The following is an 18,785-nucleotide window of genomic DNA, read 5'->3' as shown; positions in this document are numbered from 1 at the left end:
CATTAAATTGGCAGAAAAGTGCAATGATTGATTGTAAGGAACAAAACAAAGAACAAACCCCCCCACCCCCCAAAAAATATATAAATAAAGAGGCACAACAAGCACAAGATACATTAAATTCTTAAAGTTAGAGCATGAAAAATACTGCATCATTTGACTGCAGTTAATTGAGTTTGTTTTCTTACCCCTCCGAACTCAAGAACATAATCCTAGCTACGGTGGCTGCTGTTCATCTTTAGTGAATGTTGAATGTCAGTCCCCTGTTTACCTCGCATCTGCCAATATGTGTTCATGTCTATTTACTGTGGGGGAGGCTATAAAACTTTGTGAGAAGAGCCTGGGGTGAGTCAACGAGTCTGTGCAGCTCACCTCTGTCCAATAACAGCAATACTGAGGTGAGTTGCTGATGATATCCTGAACTCCAGCAAAGAACTGTAACGTTTACTGATAGTTTTAGCCGGAGTTACTGAAACTTTCTTTGAACTTGATCTAAAGTTGTTGGACTGAAAGCGAATAAACTCTAATGCGGTGTGAGAATGTAATGATGAGAAGTGTGACCTTTAGCTTGCATAATGTTAGCTTCTAACCAGCTATAGTTATACCTCATTGTCAGTTGCACAGAGATAGGAGAGACATGTTTATTCTGCTGACATGAAGTAATTGAGACAATATCAGGAATAAATTTGCATATTTATGGAACTTTTCTGACGTTAGGTCATGAGATGAGGCTAGAGGTGAGGAGGAAGAGGATAACCTTATATCCAGATACTGGTAACATTGCCTCTTTTCCTTTTCACTTCTTTGGTGAAGGGCGCCCCTTCTCAGATGGTAAAACATAGATCCCTCATATCTCTAATTAAAATCTGCTTCCACAGCAAGTGAATGTCTACAAGCTCTCTTTTTCTCTGCCTTTGGCGTGCTATGTGGCTGGTCTGTAGCCACATACATGAGCCATGATTAGGGGCAATGGTGATGTCCATCTAAGCCACTGTATTCAAGATTTGGGTTAACATGGCAGCTTCGACTACCCAGTACCCATTTTTAATTGATTAATTCTAAGTTTACAATCATTTCATTATGAGCAATTTGTTGGAAACATTTACCCGCTAATCAAATGAATGCCCTTATTTATCATGAACACTTTCTATTGCAAGTTCTATATCAAACTTGGGAGAACTAACCTCTCTTTGAAGCAGGCCAGCTCCTCTTTGACCAGCAGTTCAGCAATGCTGGTTAGTGGCTCATTCACTTCACCTTGAAACAGTTTGACTGGGAGAGGCTCAGACTTAGGGCCTTGTCCTGGAAGGAGCATACACACAACAAAAGATGACATAAATGGCTTTTTTGTGTGGTATGTTTACAGAGGAACTTATGTTTTACACTTCAATTAACAGTACCTGTAGCTATAATAGTAACCAGTTTTTGGTTGGCTAGGCTGATGAATCTGTTAGTACACGCATCGGTCCAAGACTCTCCATCCACAGGAATCACATCAGACAAACAGCAGTTGATTGCCTGCACACAGGAAGTCATTTCCTGTTGACTTAACCCAACGCTATTCAAAATTTTAACACAATATAAACAAATACACGTACATTTTCATTTTATGATAAAATATTAAACAAAATGCCAAAATAAGGTGGCAAATACACCAGACCAGCCCACCCAAAGCGCTTTGAGGGTCTCGAAAAGCGCTATATAAATCCAATCCATTATTATTATTATTATTATTATTATTATTATTATAACTAAACTCTATATGTGGGAAACACTGATAACTTTCAACCTTATCAAGGAGTGAGCACACACCCTCATGTTAGACCATTTTAATTGAACTGAACTGGAGTCAAGAAATGAACTCATTTTACTGGATGATTTTTAGGTATGTTACTTTTGTTCACAACTTACAGATACTGTAGATTCTGTTTACATGCAATAAATTCCGATAATGAATAATAATTAAAAAACAAAAAATACATAAAATTCTGTGGTCTCACCCTTGCAGGAAGGGCAAAGAACTCATCTTTGATCTTCCTCAAGTCGCTGACTGACAAGATTTTCCTGTTGCCTAAGTCAACAAACTGAACCTCCACTTTTCTTCCTCCTGGATGCCCTACACAGACACACACAGACAAACAGTTACAATAGTGTACAGCAAAAAAAATAAATAAAAATGTTTTGCTGAACAAAGGTTTAAGAAAAGGTTGAAGATTAAGTGAAAAAAAAAATTATGTATGAAGAAATATCTTCATGAGAAAACAATGGCTCTGCTAGTCGATAACAAGTATTTGCAGCCTGAAAAATTGCATGGCAATCTGCTAACAACCAAAGAATCACAAGTCTTTGGTGCAGCATTTTCTATGCAACTAAGGAAGAGCCAGAAACCACTGCCAGCCATTTTCCTGTAGCAACCGATGCTTAGAACACATCCAATGTGAGATCAATCTTGAGTCATTTTTGCATGATGTTACATGGCAAACCCCAATACCAACAGCCTAAAATGAAAACCCACAACCTCGACAGCCTTAACTAGTAGCATGCACACTTATAATCATTTTCTGTAAATGTTTCCGTTGTTTTAACAAAGCCAAATGCTTACTGACTCAACCGAATAGTTCCAAAGTTTTAACCTAACCTAAATTAACTCCAGTCGAGGATGAGAACCACGGAATTGTTTTTGTTTTGCTAACAAAAATGCTGCTGCTGTTAAATAAACAAGTCTTTCTGATTAACATTCAGTTGTCATTTTTTTAAAACTTGTAACAGTGCATGTTTTAACTATGCAGCTGTTTAACAAATTATGAAAAATAGAAAATGTAGATTTAGCACCATTTTATCTGTTCAGCTGCTTTTCAAACACTTATGTCCACTAATTACAGATTACAAAAGCCCAAATAATTTAATGCTGTGTGGGACAGGGTTTAGTACGATTTTCTGCCATTTTACTTGTACAGCTGAGAAGAGGGACATAAACTTATTGGTCTCTCTCTTCTCTTACCAACTGTGTGGTAATGCAACCTGCATTCTAGCAGGCGGACTGTGGAAGCAACACAGTAATATCAAATGAGATATTGGGAAAATTACTACTTCCTACTACATTATTATATCAGACCACTAAGAAGTGCTAAATAATAGGTATGGTAAACAGGTAAAAACATTTATTCAATCTTTGACATGCTCACCCACACACTTACCTGTCACCTGAGCTCTGTACCACAGCTTATCATCTAAACGGGCAACACAGGATTGTCCAATCACAGGGCAGTAGATGCTGAGCTTGTCTTCTTCAAGCAATGCAAGATCATTGTAGAACTCTTGAAGCTTGGCTGAGAGCAACATGAACTCCATGTTGTCAACCTGGTGGCGATGTTGGAAGATAGATTCAGTTAACCAATAAGTGTGGGAAAAATTCAAAATGCTATCTCTGTCTCTATAAAATAAATCTATCTGATCGAAAAATCACTCATCTTTGGAAAAGAGAGTTTATTACAGAGAAATGGCTCTTTCCAAAATAAAAGCTCTACTATACGCTTCTTCTGGGCTATATTCTCAGCAGCATATTAAACATATCAGGTCCCCCATAAGGAGAATCCTGTGCTAACGGCTGTCTAAATGACTCGGGTAAAGTTTGTAGCATGCGTGTTTGTTGTTTTGGTCTGCTTCCACTTGTCTTTGCACTAGGATGATGTTGGCGTATATGCGCAGTCATATTCGTTGTGTTCCCACTAGTTCTGTCAGCGTTAATCTCATTAAAATTACATTAACGCCATAACGTGGCAAATCTCCGTTAATGAGTTACCGCGGATCGCCCCGTGCGTGGGTCTGGGCGGCATCAACACGTTAACAAGCTAACTGCGCTGACGCACTAGTTCCCACCAATAGTTGGGTTGCGGTCACGTGGTTCTGATGACGTGCGGAGGCAGCGCGATTTTTGAGTGGAGGGCGGAAGTAAACATGGAGGACACTGTGGAGAGTCAGGAGAGCAGCTATTGTGCAACTTTAGACCCCGTTTCTCGGGAGAGATATAAACAGATAGTTAAAAAATATATCGGACGTGATCCGTATTCTTTGAAAATGTCCGAATACACCACAGAAGTAAAGGATTTGCCTACTATCGAGGCTGTGGATATCACCAACTACTTGGTCCTCCAGACTTCTTACTACACTAGGCAGCAAATGAAAGCTTTCAAGAGTCTGGAGGCGTACAATTTTTTTGTCAGCGGGTGGGTCCACAACCTTGGAACAAAACGTCTCCGTGATGGATACAGTTTGGTGTTTGCAAGGGTGAGTGTTTGTTCTTATATTGCTTTATCTTAAACACGCTAACAGTTAGCGGTAGCGGCTTTAACGTCAACAAACATGCCACATCCTTAGGACTTCGTTAGAGTGACAGTTGTTTGTTTCAAGGTAAACCATTCTCAGCGGTCTAACGAGACACCTCTGAAGACTTGGGTAATTGCAAAGGAGGATGGAGAAGTGATTGCAGCTCATTGCAATTGTATGGCAGGGTTAGTAGCCTGTTCTCCACTGTCACTAGGCTCAAATCCGGGCTCTCAGCCGTCTGTTGCATATCCAAAATCGCCTCTGCACATCGATGCTGTTCTGCCTTAAGCTTCATTCTTTTCTCTCGTTTGAGAACTGATTCCGATCTGGGTTTTCGTTCGTAGCCGAGATTGACCGTCGGAGCCCAGTCCTCCGACTCTTCGTCATCCAAAGCACTTGGGCAGCCTATAGTCCCAATCAAGTCAATATTAGACTACTAACTTAAAAGCACTAAGTAAACGAGAATTTAACGACAACCTAATGCTAATAAGTTCGTTTGCAAACATAACATTACCTCTGACGAAGTGGTCGCTGCAGACACGGGCATTGGCAGACTCTGCTCCTCCCGACTGTAAACGTAAATTTAAAATCCATTTTTTCCTACGTTTTTCAGTTAGAATTTTCCATTTTTCTCCTCTTCGTTGGGCTATTTTTGGTACCCTAAAATACCGTTTATCAGTTTCTCTGGTCGACCTACTGGAGCATCCGTAAACACAACAGGACATAGGCATTTTGCGTACTGTCTGTCTGTGATTTTGCGCTTATCTTTTTCACTTCCGACCGCCAGTCAAATTTCGCGCTTTACGTCGACGTCACGTCTACGTCAAATGAAACCTAGCTATTGAGCATTGCGTGGCACATCCAACATACTGTTTTACTTTTGTCCATGACGCGCTTACCATCAGGGTCATACTTCACATGAAAACCAAAATAGGTCCAAAGGCCAGATCTGAATGAGGGTGGGGGAGGTTCAATTTTGGGTAGCGTTGAGGCAGTTGGCATGTTGCAACGGGCTTAGCTTCTGTCTTGCTAGCTTGCGCTGCGCTCAGTGGATCTGCACCCAACAGTGCAGATCCACTGAGCGCTCAACACAGACAGCATCGTCAGAAGAAAGTTGATGAAATAAATAAAAATTTTTGTATTGTTCGATACATATGCGTACCGAACCGAAAGCACCATATCGAACGGTTCAATATCGATACATGTATTGTTGCACCCCTAATAATTTTTTCCCCCCCCACGCAATGCAATTTGTGTATTTTTTTAATTTAAATTATATTGCTGGCATCTGGAATTAATTGGAGGACATTACATATTTATTCATGTTCATGTGTAGTACCAGGTTGATGTAGAAGTTAGCAGGGTTGTTGATATGGCACACCATAGCACTGATCTCGCTGTTAATCTTGGGATATACAGGAGGGTAGTACAGCAGAGGCTTCCTGCTCAGCGTCACTGGAGAATAAAACCTATGAGCAGTTTTTGGGGGAAACATAGACAAGTTTAGGCCATTTTGGTGACAGAGCTTCAAAATAAATTTATATTCAGTCCTAATGAATAACATTTAATTCTTATGGGTTTGGGTTATATGACATTTATGGGTACCTGGCTACTTCAATGAAAACAAGATACTCTCTGATAGAGATGAATACACTGGAGCTGAACTGTTCCACGGGAGCTTTCCGCAGGTCTACCAACAAAGACTCTCGGTCCTGACCCAAAGGCCGCATCTCCACTGCTGCAGAGCCAACCACATTGCGGAATTCAACCTGTGCCTCTTTACTCCAGCCCTTTGTCTGTGCCACACACACACACACACACACACACACACACACACAGACAATATTTATCCACAATAAAAAATACAACTAACATTTCAAGAAGCAATGAAAAACTAGTATCATCTTTCACTGGGAATAGAACTTTTAATAATAATAATGATAATAAACACTCACTGTTTTCCTTCATTAGAAATATCTCATAAAAAGCATATTTAGGTTCTTTCTTGTACTTTTTGAAATACTGGCACGTGAAACTTAAGAAAAAGGAGCTTTTACTATATCGACCTTCCAAGAAAGTATTCTTCAAAATACAAATTCTATATCCGTCTATAAATTTCCGCAGTCTTACCACATCATAAGGCACCAGGTCCTTGAGTGAACATCTGATGACCATTGGGGCAAAGTGAGCCAAGTCATTTTTTACGGCTCTACCCACTTTTCTCAGCTGGTTGTTCACAGCACTCAGTGAAGCCTCAGTAGCCTCGTCTTCGCTGGTAAATTCATCCAAACAATACAGAATTAACTAAAGCTAAGAACAGACAACTTCAAACATAGTATACTTATGTGCCACTTCTCTGATGAAAAAGAAATGAACAACACACAGAGTCAAAATAATCTTCTACAATGTCCCAGTTTCTTGGGGGAATTGGGGTTCTACGTTTACTGCAGTGCGTGTGTGTGTACCTATTTATGGTGATGCTTTTTGTGAGTCCATGATCAAGGAAGAAAACTCGGATACTAGCCAGCTGGGTGACTGCACAGGTTTTCACAGGCTCTAAAGAGCCTTTCTGCAAGACTTCGACCACTCTAGCCCGACACCAGTGGCCCTCGTTCCACTTTACACAGATCAAGGATTCTGCAGAGAAACCGTAAATCAAAGAAAACAAACAAACATGACGATTTCTATAGCCATTCTGAATTAAAAGTATGGCTTGATGCATTCTCAGTAGAGCACGGCGATATGACCAAAAATATTTATCACGATATACATTTGAAAATTTGCGATAACGATATAACTGATGATATAATTGACACTAGACAAAATACTTTACAACTCCACAACTTTATTAGTCCAAAAAAAAGAAGAACATCAATGTATTTTCACTTAAACAAGCAGCTTTTTTTTAAGCTTTTTTAAGTGCATTAAAGTTATATAAAAATTAACAGTGCAAATGCAAATTCCTTGCCGACAGTTTAACCAAAAGGCATTTCCAGTGGAAACTGGCCAACATATCCTCAGCATAACCATGTATAATATCCACAAAACTTAAAAACGGGTTATACACACACACACACAATACGGTAATATTATGTTGAAGAGAAGTACGTATCACTCCGCGAGGCGCCTGATTACGGTAACCGTAATGCTCCGACAATCCATCAAGCGGTCCGGCTTCGTAGCTTAGCAAAGTTGTACTGAAACATTTGACAGATTTTCAAGTGCCGTGTAGCACGTAAAATCGTTTCCAGGTCAGTAAACACAACCAGAATTCATACATAAGGCACACGAGATTATAAAGGACACTGTCAATTTTCAGAAAAATCAAAGGATTGATTTTAAGTGTGCCGTATTTTCCAAAAAACAAACAAACAAAAAAACACGGTAATAACGACGGCCCGCTAGCATGCTCTACCAAAAATAGTGCTTTGTTGTGTATCTGACGGATGAAAGCCAAACCAGTTCCACACCACTGAAGTTGCAGCATTTTTACAAACCAATTCTGGTTCATCAGTTTCATTTAACGATCCACTTTTGCTCTTCTCATTCTGCATCGCCGCCATGTGCGTATGTAAACAAAGGCAATGCGTATGTGTGTTTTACCCATATTCTATCGCGATATTTCATTTTCCTATCGTTGCCCAACATTACACCAGTATTACCGTGAACGGTATATGGCCCAGCCCTAATTCTCAGTATATGGAAAACTCAACCATAATCAAAAAGGGAACAAGGAAGCAAGATAAAAAAAAATATTGAAAGCTGCCAGTGCAACCCCTCTGCCTACTAGTAGGTGCATTGATGGCATAAATTTGAAAATCCTAGGTGACTTCCGTGAGTTATCACATGCAGATGACCTCCGACCTTGAGGTCGAACTAACTGAGATTTGAACTCATCCAAGATTTTTAAGAGATGCACTAATGGTACCAATTTGAAAATCCAATGTTGCCTCGTTCTCAAATTTTCTCCCAGCTGTTCATTCTCCTGGCAGGGTGACGACATTAGTCTTTTACCACCGAAGTATAATAAAATGATTTGCAATGTATTTTTCTCCACCCAATATCAAACCAATAGTAATTAGTTCACAAATTACAAAATTCCTAAATTATTGCATTAACTGTCAAGTCATTTTTATTCTTACAGTACAAACATTTTCCAAGGGAGCACAATTAAATTCAATCCCACTTTGTTACCTTAACTCATTAACAGTTTACGGAACAATTTACATTATCTAGCTTTGATTAAAAAGTATTCTCATGAACCATTCACTTCATAAATCCTGACACGCTGCTCTCTCCTATATAAGCTCCACACTACTGTCTGAGCATATATTGTTGTTGTTTGCACTAAGGCACGTAAAATGGCATTGTGATATAAGAATGCCATATTGTTTTTCTATCGTGTAAAAAATTTATACTGCTATTATTACAAACACTATAATATAGCACAGCTCAAATATGTTTAAACTGAAATGTAAAATTTTCACACAAACCGAAGTGCACACACACACATACACAAACCTGTTTCCACTGTGTCCTTTGCAGTGAAGCTGCAACCATCTCCACTGCAGAGTTGGTTGATTTTGTCTGAAAGGATCTCACTTTCTCTCCTCTCAGCCACAGACTGGACATAGAACTGACTTGGATTCACAATGTGGGTTACCACCACCCACTGTGTGACTGCTAAAAACAGACAACAAATGGTTTGTCTAATTTAGAGCATGTACCAGTTAATTTTAAATGATGTGTGGTAGGACAACTGTTTTTTTGCTGGTTGACATTATGCTTATTGATCTACTTATATTGACTTTATCTTTATAACGATATAACACTATATAACAATTCCTTACCACTTCTCTTAGTAGCAGAGAACTGATGTTTTCTTCTCCTGTTAATTCTTAGTTTGTCACTGGCCAGTTCAGGCCCAGTTGGAGGGAGGGCTACAGGAAACATTTCAAAATAGATTAAAGCTTCTCTTTTGCCTCCATTTTAAGATTCTATTTGGCTCAAACATCATTTAAGAAAATCAATGTAAAGAATGTACTAACAACAAAGCAACACACCTTGTCCCTCATCTAAAAAGTCCTCAATAATCACATCTGGGCTTCCAAGGTCTGAAGCTGAGCTGTGGCGAGAAAGGTTGAACCTGCAACGAGATCTTGGGCTTGGAGAGGAGCCTCGTGATGATGGACTGTTAGCTCTTGGACTCTGCTGGCGCTGCTTTGGTGGGGTGTGGATTTTGTCACTGCGTGGAATACACCTGCTGTTTCTGCCATCTGGACGTTTCAAGTGAGACTTTCTACCAAACCTGCCTGGCTGGTAGCTTTTGGGTGGGGACTGAGCCAGGCTACAACAAATGTCACAAGTTAACATGCCTTCAAAAATTAAAGGCAATACAGATGGCACCAGCAGTGCACTGAAAATTAATGAATCTCTATTGAATCTTCTTTTGCCCATATTTCAGGATATATGTGTACTTACATATGTGTAACCACAATGTGTATATGTTTTAATGCCATATAAATTCTATTTATATTGCACCCAAATCACAACAACAGTTACCTCAAAGGGCTTTGACAACAGAACAACCACGTATTTCAACACAATCCTATTGTAGCACATTACCACCCCTTTACTAATACATTGTGCTGCAAATAAAACTCACAGAGCATTACTACAGTAATGCTTTGCTTTCAAACAGCCAGATTTTCATGTAGGGTTTTAAGTATTCAGCAGTAGTTCTCCAGGCTTTGTGAAGGTTTTTCACAGGTTTTCTTTGAACATTGTCCACTCTTTGCTTAGTTTCAGCCCAGTCCTTCTACTTGCCTATTTTCAGGGTAAATTTTTTGCTTGAGCAACTTAACATTAAACCTATGAACCAACCATTTAAAAGATAAAAAGAAAAAAATAAAGGAAAAAAAGCACCTAACTAAAGAGAGATGAACCAGTGTTGTGTCCATACATAACAGATAGCAGTTAGCAAAGAACCGATTTGAAGTTGTATCTTTAGGGACTTTGTTACCTGTTGAACAATTGTATTTCTTTATTTCTTTAACTGAATCTATGAAAAGAAATGCCAAAGATAACAAGGCAAGTCCTAAAATGCTATTATTGTAAAAATACTATACTACAACCTGGTATAGGGCTGGGCGATATGACCCAAAATTCATATCTCGGTATTTTTTACCTGGATGGCGATATAAGATATACATCTCGATATTTTTTTTTTAAAGCCATAAGTTAAGAACAAAAAGAGAGTTCTTAGTCACACTGTGTCCCAGATGTCACACAGGCACTTTTATTTACATACAGCGTGGATGTACATGAAGAAATTACTCAAAAATAAATTATCAGCATTTATTAAATAATCATGGTCCATAAATAAAAGAAAACAATGTTGTTTTTGTGCATAACAAAAAGCTCACAATTGTGCAGTCAAAATGCAAACTAATAGACGCTGAGCATAACAACAAAGAGACAGATTTCACAGCTGCACCACGTCTCTGAACAGGTGCCATTTGTGGTCCTTATACACACACAGTACGGTAATATTATGTTGAAGCACAGTACGTATCACTCCGCGAGGCTCCTCCTCGGTAGCCGTAATCCTCCGATAATCCATCAAGCGATGCAGCTCCGTAGCTTAGCAAAGTCATATTAAAACATTTTTTTGACAGATTGCTGAGCGCTGTGTTCCACATAAAATCGGTTCGCGGTCAGTAAGCACAACCAGAATTCATACATAAGGCGCACTGTCGATTTTTGAGAAAATGAAAGGATTTTAGGCTGTGCAGCCCCTGTGGGCTGCATGTCGTTGGCGCGGTTAGCTCGTTAGCGCGGTTAGCTCGCTAACACGTTGACGCCATCCAGCCCCACGCACGGAGCGATCCGCGGTAACTCGCTAACGGAGATTTTCCGCTTTCATCTTGTCATTGCCTGCAGGTGAAGCTATGGGGGAGGAGGGGGAGTTGTGTTTAGTGAAGGAGAGGCGAGGCCGAGTAACGCAGCGTAGAGACAAAAGTGGACGAAAGAGGCAAACCTGCGGCTCCACAAGTATAATTATAACGTAACATAGACTATATCGATATAAACGATATTGTCACATCTTATATCTCGCATGAAAATATATCGATATTTTAAAAAAACTCGATATATCGCCCAGCCCTAACCTGGTATATACCAGGTTGTAGTATAATATGTTCTATGCATCACTGGAGGGACCAAGACATGCGTGAGACCTTAGGAAAAAAAGTGTACAGCAGATGAACAGTATCTGAAAGTCACGTCCTTATAAAATAGGGGGAAAAAAATCCAGCAATTATTTGAAAAAGGACTGGAGAAAGGCATCTAGGCTTCCAGTTCACCCATCTACTGTTCACCAAAGACTCATCAAAAATGGTCTCAGTTGAAGTGTGGGTGTCAAGAACCATTTTTTAAGTGAAGGAAACTGAGAAAAAGCTGGGGTATGCCAAATTAACCAAAAACTGGACAGAAAATCAGCGGCAACAGGTCTATTATAAATGCCACCATCACGTAATACCATTGGGAAAGCTTCTGATTGGCATTTAAAAGCATAACAATAACCCTAAACACATTGCCAGTGTGGAAAAGAATACATTTCAGCCCACCACGAATGAGTCATGAATTTGGCCTGACCAGAGGCAGAATTGACAGAAAGTAGAAGTAAGGCAGCCAAAATCCAAAGAAGAGCTTTGGATGTCTTTCCAGAAGCCTGAAGAACTATTCCTGAAGACTACTTAAAGGTATAACCAGAAAGCTGCCTAGAATAGCTTAGGCAGTGTCAAAGAATAAAGGGGGTTGAACCAAATGTTGACTTTCAAACTCGTTAAAATTGTAGGAACTCAGTTTTGGGCTTACTGTATTTGCACATGTTTACACATCTTAATAAATCTCTGCAACCATTTCCCCATTTTTTCCCTAATAAAAATATTTTTAAAAGATGAAGGGTGACTTAAGACTTGCACAGTTATGTATGGTAAAGTACAAGTTAGTAAGTACAAGACCATTAGCTGTAATTAATGCATATTCTGCATATAGAAGTCTATGGCACAATTCTTTTCTCAACTGCTCAAACAAACAAACAAAAAAGGTAAGACAAATCTTAAATCACTTGAAAGGGAATAATGAATACAAGTGGAAATCTATAAGGGATAAATTAAACACTCACTCTTTTGGGTCGCTGACTTCCATCTTCAAGGACAATGCTAAATTCCCATTCAGACACTCTAACTGGAAAACACAGCTGCAACACATACATAGATATCCCAGTTTTAAAATATGTAGAGATAAAAGTATATCACTCATGCACTCAGACTCCCGCACTTTCCTGCACACATTATTGTTACTATTTTAATATGTCAATATACTATTGGGAAGACAGTAAAGAACTTGTTTCATGTATAAAGGTCATGTCCAAATTCATGGGCTGCATCCTGCTGAGGGGCCTTCGCGGTCTACGTGGGCCAGGTCCTCAGAAGATCTGGTAGGCCGGAAGTAAACGGCTGTGGAATTGGACGGTCTAGCCTTCTGATTATTAAACTCCGCTGTCTCGGTGGAGTTTAATAAACTCAGCCGTCTGCTCCTTGCTATCTAAAATATGACAGGACACTGGCGTAAATTCTCAACCATCTCACACTTCTGTTTGATCAGTTTTCTGTTTGACGTTTATTCAGCTGTGTGAAAACCAAGGAGGAACCCACCCGGGGGATTAATAAACGTTTATTTTATCTAATCTAATAACTTTAATCTCAGCCAAACCGATTTACTCACGAACAAACAAAACACTGAAAAAAGCCAAACAATAACATTTTTAGGTTGTCTAAGTGACTTTTATATTACGTTTAACCTGAGTTGCGAAAGTCCGCGGTGATCTGAAAATGATGTGCCGGGAGTTGTGCCGTTCTCGGCAGCTTCAGTGACCCCTGAGCTCCCGGCTAGCTGTCGAGCTGGTGGGTAACATACGTCTCCGAAAACGTTGCCGCACTTTTGCAAATATGCGATGTCTTGATAAACAGAGCAGATATTTGAAGTTTACACACCCACATTCTCACCTGAAAATATGTTAAAAGCTTATTTTGTGACCCAGAAAGATTAATAAGAGTAATTTTAAAACTTAGTAGCGGCCGCCATTGTTGAAAACTGGAATTGGCTGAGCCACGCTATGAATTCTGGGATATGGTGGGCCACGAAGGACACACCCGACCCATCCTTCAAATTAGGGGAAAAGGAGGACGCATTTGTCGGCTACATTCGGAGGAGTCTACGAATTTGGACAGCCTTCGGCGTGTCGCTGTGACGTAATCGGTCAACAAATGCGTCCTCGGGAGGATGCAGCCCATGAATTTGGACACGACCGAAGTGTTCTATATATGTCCCCTACAAACCAAACAATAACAAACCTCATTCCAGTCCCCATGGTAATGCATTTCATATCAATCAACTGGTCATCCACTGGAGCCTGCAGTGTCTCTAATACCTATTATTCAAAGAGAATCAGCATATTTCAGAATTCACTATATTGTCTTCTTTTCTATAAATTATTAAAGCAGCAGTTGAAGTCACATCAATTTGTTACAAATTTTACAGAATTTGACATATACTGTGTGAGGAGGAATCTGTCAGGATGTATGTAAGAATAACAAACACCTTATTTAGTATGCAGTACTGCTCCAAAAAGGGGACACGGCGCACTTTTCTGGCCATCTGCATGGCAATCTCCAATGCCTTTATTCGCTCCTGGATGTGGCGCACTGCTGCTTGGCTGGATGAGAATTTTGTCTCCAGTTCTGTCAGCTGGCTCATCTGTGAGTCTTTCCTGTTTTGTTTTTTTTTAAAGCAAGTAAAAACAACAACAACAAAAAAAACCTAAAGATGTTTCTTGGATGAAAAACCTTCAAAAAACAAAACAAAAAAACAACAAAAAAAAATTCTTTTTAAAGAAGTCCAGTCCCCTTCTCTTCAAGCTCTTAAGAAACTCTGATAAACCACTTTTCCAAAGGTGAACACAGGATATCATTACAAAGCCTTTCTATTGAACTACATTTTGAGACTTTAACATCCATACCAGTTTTGAACAGCATGTAAAGCCTTGTCTGCAGCTTGCTTGATCTCCATCTCCAGCCGAGCTACCTCTCTCTTCACTTGTTCTTCCAGACCAGTCGTCAGTGTCTGCACAAATGAAAAACATTTATTTGCAAATCCAACAACAGTCTCAAAGAACATTTTTTGTATTATAATTAATGTTATGTTAAATAACAAACAGTTAGTGATAATATTCTACAACATGTGTTCAGGTTGTTTTTATCTTGTTGTACGACACTGTTAAAATATAAAGGCGGCGTATAAAAGATAAAAAACACAATTTGCCTAAGTTATCATTCAAAGACTTGGGAGCAACACTTAACCCACAAAATCAATGTTAAGGACCTATTGCTAATAAACCTTATTAGTTATGATTTGCTCTATCAGTTGTGAGCTTTTAAGCATTACATTTGTTTTTTCCTTTTTTGGGGGGGGGGGGGTCTTTTGCAACTGTCAACTATGAAATCAGTTTCAGGTGTGGTATATAAGAAAGGGATTTTTGGATGTTTTCATTTAAGACAGCTTCCACTTTTAAAAAGACAAGTATGGAATGCAGCTTTTACCTCATGGATGTGCACAAGCTGGGCAAGAGTTTCTGCAGCCTGAGCCAATGCCTCATCTACAGTCTTCTGAATCTTCTCAATATCAGCTGGCTAGAAAAGATCAGCATCAGAAATTTTAATTCAACAATTATTAAATATTTCCCAGTCATTCGTGGTTAGTACTAAAAGCATGTACTAATGAGAATAAATCAAATATTTATGCCAGTAACCTGAGAAAGAAACATGTAGTGCTATGCTTGAATGTCATCTCACATAACATGCTGCATTAACACAGTCAATGTGTCAATGTGCGATGAGAAAACAACTTTCTTTCTCCACTACTAACCTCACCCAAACTTACCTGCTCCATATCAGAGCTGACATGAGTGTCTGTGGATGGTGATGCCTTGTTCTTTTTGCGATTCTTTGATTTGTCACATCTGAGGTTTAAGAAGAGAAATACCAGAAAATTTATCATAACAAGAGTACGCAGAGAGCTCAACTTCATATTTTATGATGTTGTTTTTACAAAATGATGACATCAGCCTTTTATGGCATCATTGTGACATTGTATTGAAGAAAAAAAACAAAAAAAAAAGTGTTGTACAGCTCTCTCCATGCCCTGTCAACCTAGGTACTTATGTCACCTAAGTCCTATTATATTGATGTGAAATTTGAAGATGATCTATTAAAAACTGTGGGTAATATAAAGTTTTTACTGATTTTCACATTTGGTGTGTCCTTCACCTGATTTTCACCAAAATAAATCAGCTTGAACTGGTATTGGTATCTACCGTCACACAAAATTTGAAAATAATATGGTAAATGGCCTGTATTTGTATAGCGCTTTACTAGTCCCTAAGGACCCCAAAGCGCTTTACACATCCAGTCATCCACCCATTCACACACTGGTGATGACAAGCTACACTGTAGCCACAGTCACCCTGGGGCACACTGACAGAGGCGCCCCAGGGTGGGGCAACTGAAAACTGTGGGAGCTAGGCTACTAACAACCAGACAAACAAACTGAACTGACAACACACTCCCTCCCTTCAGGGGGAGAATAAAGACTCTCTAATGATACTGTAAAATCTATGGCACATTCATTACATGCAGAGGAGGCAAAATTCTTAACAGCACTGAATTTCCCGGAGGAACCCACCCGAGGGATTAATAAAGTTTCATCTAATCTAGCATTCAACTTCTGATACAGCAGTGGGTTAGCTCAATAGTCAGAGATGCATCTTACCTTTTCATCTTATTCATTTTAGTAGTGTAGATAAGGCCTATGATTCTGCTGTCTTCCTGCAGACCATACACTTGCCCTTCGGGAAGAGTGGACACAACCTGCAGGGAGGATCAATTTGATAGCTTACAATCACCCTTTGACTTTTTCTGCAATGAAGAACTTTGATGCAAAACCACATCAATAGCAACTGTTGCTGATTTAGCTTGAAAAAAAAAATAAAGAAAAAGCTACTTTCGGTCTGTTCGAACACAATGTGTGTTATGTAAAACTACTAAAATATCCAGTGACATTACAACAGACAACAGCCATGTGTTTCTAGCATTTCTTGCACATCTACACCTACCCTTAAGGAAAGTAATCATTTCACATTTATACGTGAAGTGCTTTACAAATTAATAAGCCACTAATTTAGTAATCTATGATGAAAGTGATCCTTTTAAATTTGCTACTGTCAACAACTGAGTTGTGGCCTCCACTGAATGGAAAGACAATTTTTACCTCACACTCCGGACATCTGATGACACTGTCACATTCAAGAGACTGCAGGCAAAATGTGCAATAGATGTGGCCACATAAAAGCACACGGGGGAGATTGCCGGGGATATCATCCTCTGTAAGAAAAAAGAAAAAAGAAAAAAAAAGGGATAAACTTTGTTTTTGTTCCCTTGATCTTTGATCTTAAAAAGATATATTATCAAAATACAGAGATCTTATCATAACAAAATGTTATCACTGGTTGAATACATTAGTCTGTAATTTACCCAAATTTAGCTTAGTTGTTCTGGACACAGTACTTCAAAAATGAATGAAACAGGAAACATTGTAGTTAAGTTTTTTTAAGACAATGTTTAGCTAAATGACATGCAACTAATCCAGAGGTTAAATATGGACAACTGCAGCTGATTTATGACCTAAAACTTTGTATTGGTCTAAATGAATTTAGAGCTATTCTGTGCTAGGACACACCAACACTTGTAACGTGATCTGGGAGTAATACCAATTTTGACAAACTACGTGTGGTCGACTAAGACAGATACCGAAATATATTAAAAAATCTGATATATCAGCTGATTTTCTTTTTCTGTCAGCTCTGCTCAGCAGGTTGTTGTACTTGTGACATTACACTAGTACAACAACTAGTGTGGCCCTTTTCAACAAAGTTCGAACAAAATTACGTTGCGGATACATATTTTGGTGACGATGAAGTTATTTATGGGCAACGTAGGTCGATTATGACACGTGAAACAACAGCAAATGGAGAGTGAAACATCGCATTGAATATGAAATCAAACGAATTATTATGTATAATAATACTGTTTTTTAAAAAACATAGAAGCTGTATGTGTCATGACCATTACAGTAATGAAATACTGCCAACAGGATTGCAAAGTGCCATCTGGTGGACAAGCTATGCAACACCAACAGTCATAGCATATTTGAAGGGCGTTTCTGTACCGGTTTCTATACCGGTTTTTATAACGCCATATGGAAAACGTAACTACGAACTTTAACTTATTAAAATTTAAAATTTGAGACATGTTTTTCTCTTGTCCCAATTAAAAAAATTTTACGGGCTCGGTCAATATACTTGACAATTTTAGTTCTTTCTTAGGTCGCTACATGACAGAAGAATACACATTCTGAAAAATTCATAAGTTTGCAGTTAGCGGTTTTCGGCAAAGTTTGATATGAACAAATTTGCATAATTAGCTAACTTAGCTAACTGATACCGCTGCTAGCTAGCGAACAGAAGTAAGTTATACCGTCATGTAAGACGGTATAACGTGTGTTAACGAGTATTAAATTGTAAGAAAAACATTTTAAAACCCCTACCAGGAAGCGTGAAGGCCTCCCCACATAACTTGCAAATTGCAGCGCTGTGGTTTTCGCCTCTGTCCATCCTTGTTGAACTGCCTTCCCTAAACTGATTTATCGAGAAGGTTCTCCAGTTTTTCTTTGTCACGTGACGGTGCAGGTGCGTTTACTGCCCAGGCATGTTCATTGCGTCATTGAGTGATGAAACACTTTTATTTACAGAACCGTTATTAATTTACTACATTGCTTTAATGCTCTGTTGCATCAATATCCATTATATAAGACAGGCAGTCACTTTTTAGAGTCATATAGAGTAAATATAAAATAATAATAATAATAATTACAAAGAAGCAAAACGATAGCCAAAAGTAATTGCTAAATAGCTGAAACTTCAATTTTCTTCAAATCATTAGCAGTAAAACCAACCTAGTGCCAAACTTCCTGCCAAATTTTTGTAAAACTATCTACTTAACCCTTATTGTTCCAAGCCTGAGTCAAAATTACCTTACAAGTTCACATCCATTCTAGGAAAAGTAAATATTTATAAAAACTGTATAATTTTGTGAAATCAAATCTAAACCATAGATGAGAAAATGGAGATCGAATTCACTCATTGGCTATTTAATCAGCAACTACTGAAATATAAACCTTAGACATACAATTTGAGGCAATAAGGCTGAAAAATTGAGTCCTGATTTTGTACACTTTTTGTGAACACTTGGGGGCACCAAAGATTAAGGCAGAGTCGTAACGGA

General features: G+C 38.8%; 1 protein-coding gene across 1 annotated transcript in view; it reads right to left on the bottom strand.

Moving 5' to 3' along the window:
• Nucleotides 1–18,203, bottom strand: part of rnf17 (ring finger protein 17) — a 38,922-nt gene extending 20,719 nt beyond the window's left edge. The window contains exons 1-20 of the mRNA XM_086265449.1: nt 18,049–18,203; nt 16,714–16,826; nt 16,216–16,313; nt 15,328–15,406; nt 14,988–15,077; nt 14,408–14,511; nt 13,990–14,158; nt 13,743–13,819; nt 12,512–12,586; nt 9,387–9,670; nt 9,174–9,263; nt 8,845–9,006; nt 6,789–6,960; nt 6,454–6,595; nt 5,929–6,119; nt 5,663–5,792; nt 3,195–3,357; nt 1,998–2,113; nt 1,398–1,515; nt 1,182–1,299 (exon numbers count right to left, since the gene is read on the bottom strand). Coding sequence (XP_086121575.1) covers nt 1,182–1,299; nt 1,398–1,515; nt 1,998–2,113; nt 3,195–3,357; nt 5,663–5,792; nt 5,929–6,119; nt 6,454–6,595; nt 6,789–6,960; nt 8,845–9,006; nt 9,174–9,263; nt 9,387–9,670; nt 12,512–12,586; nt 13,743–13,819; nt 13,990–14,158; nt 14,408–14,511; nt 14,988–15,077; nt 15,328–15,406; nt 16,216–16,313; nt 16,714–16,826; nt 18,049–18,115 — 2,558 coding nt within the window. The 5' untranslated portion in view covers nt 18,116–18,203. The remainder of the gene's footprint in view (nt 1–1,181; nt 1,300–1,397; nt 1,516–1,997; nt 2,114–3,194; nt 3,358–5,662; nt 5,793–5,928; nt 6,120–6,453; nt 6,596–6,788; nt 6,961–8,844; nt 9,007–9,173; nt 9,264–9,386; nt 9,671–12,511; nt 12,587–13,742; nt 13,820–13,989; nt 14,159–14,407; nt 14,512–14,987; nt 15,078–15,327; nt 15,407–16,215; nt 16,314–16,713; nt 16,827–18,048) is intronic.
• Between the last annotated feature and the right edge of the window lie 582 nt (nt 18,204–18,785).

Source organism: Aulonocara sp. 'chitande type north' Nkhata Bay, linkage group LG16 (genome assembly GCF_057382095.1).
Source record: "Aulonocara sp. 'chitande type north' Nkhata Bay isolate Kocher_YH1m ecotype deep benthic linkage group LG16, A_spYH_male_GT1.1, whole genome shotgun sequence".
NCBI lineage: Eukaryota > Metazoa > Chordata > Actinopteri > Cichliformes > Cichlidae > Aulonocara > Aulonocara sp. 'chitande type north' Nkhata Bay.
This window is presented reverse-complemented; position numbering and strand designations above follow the sequence as displayed.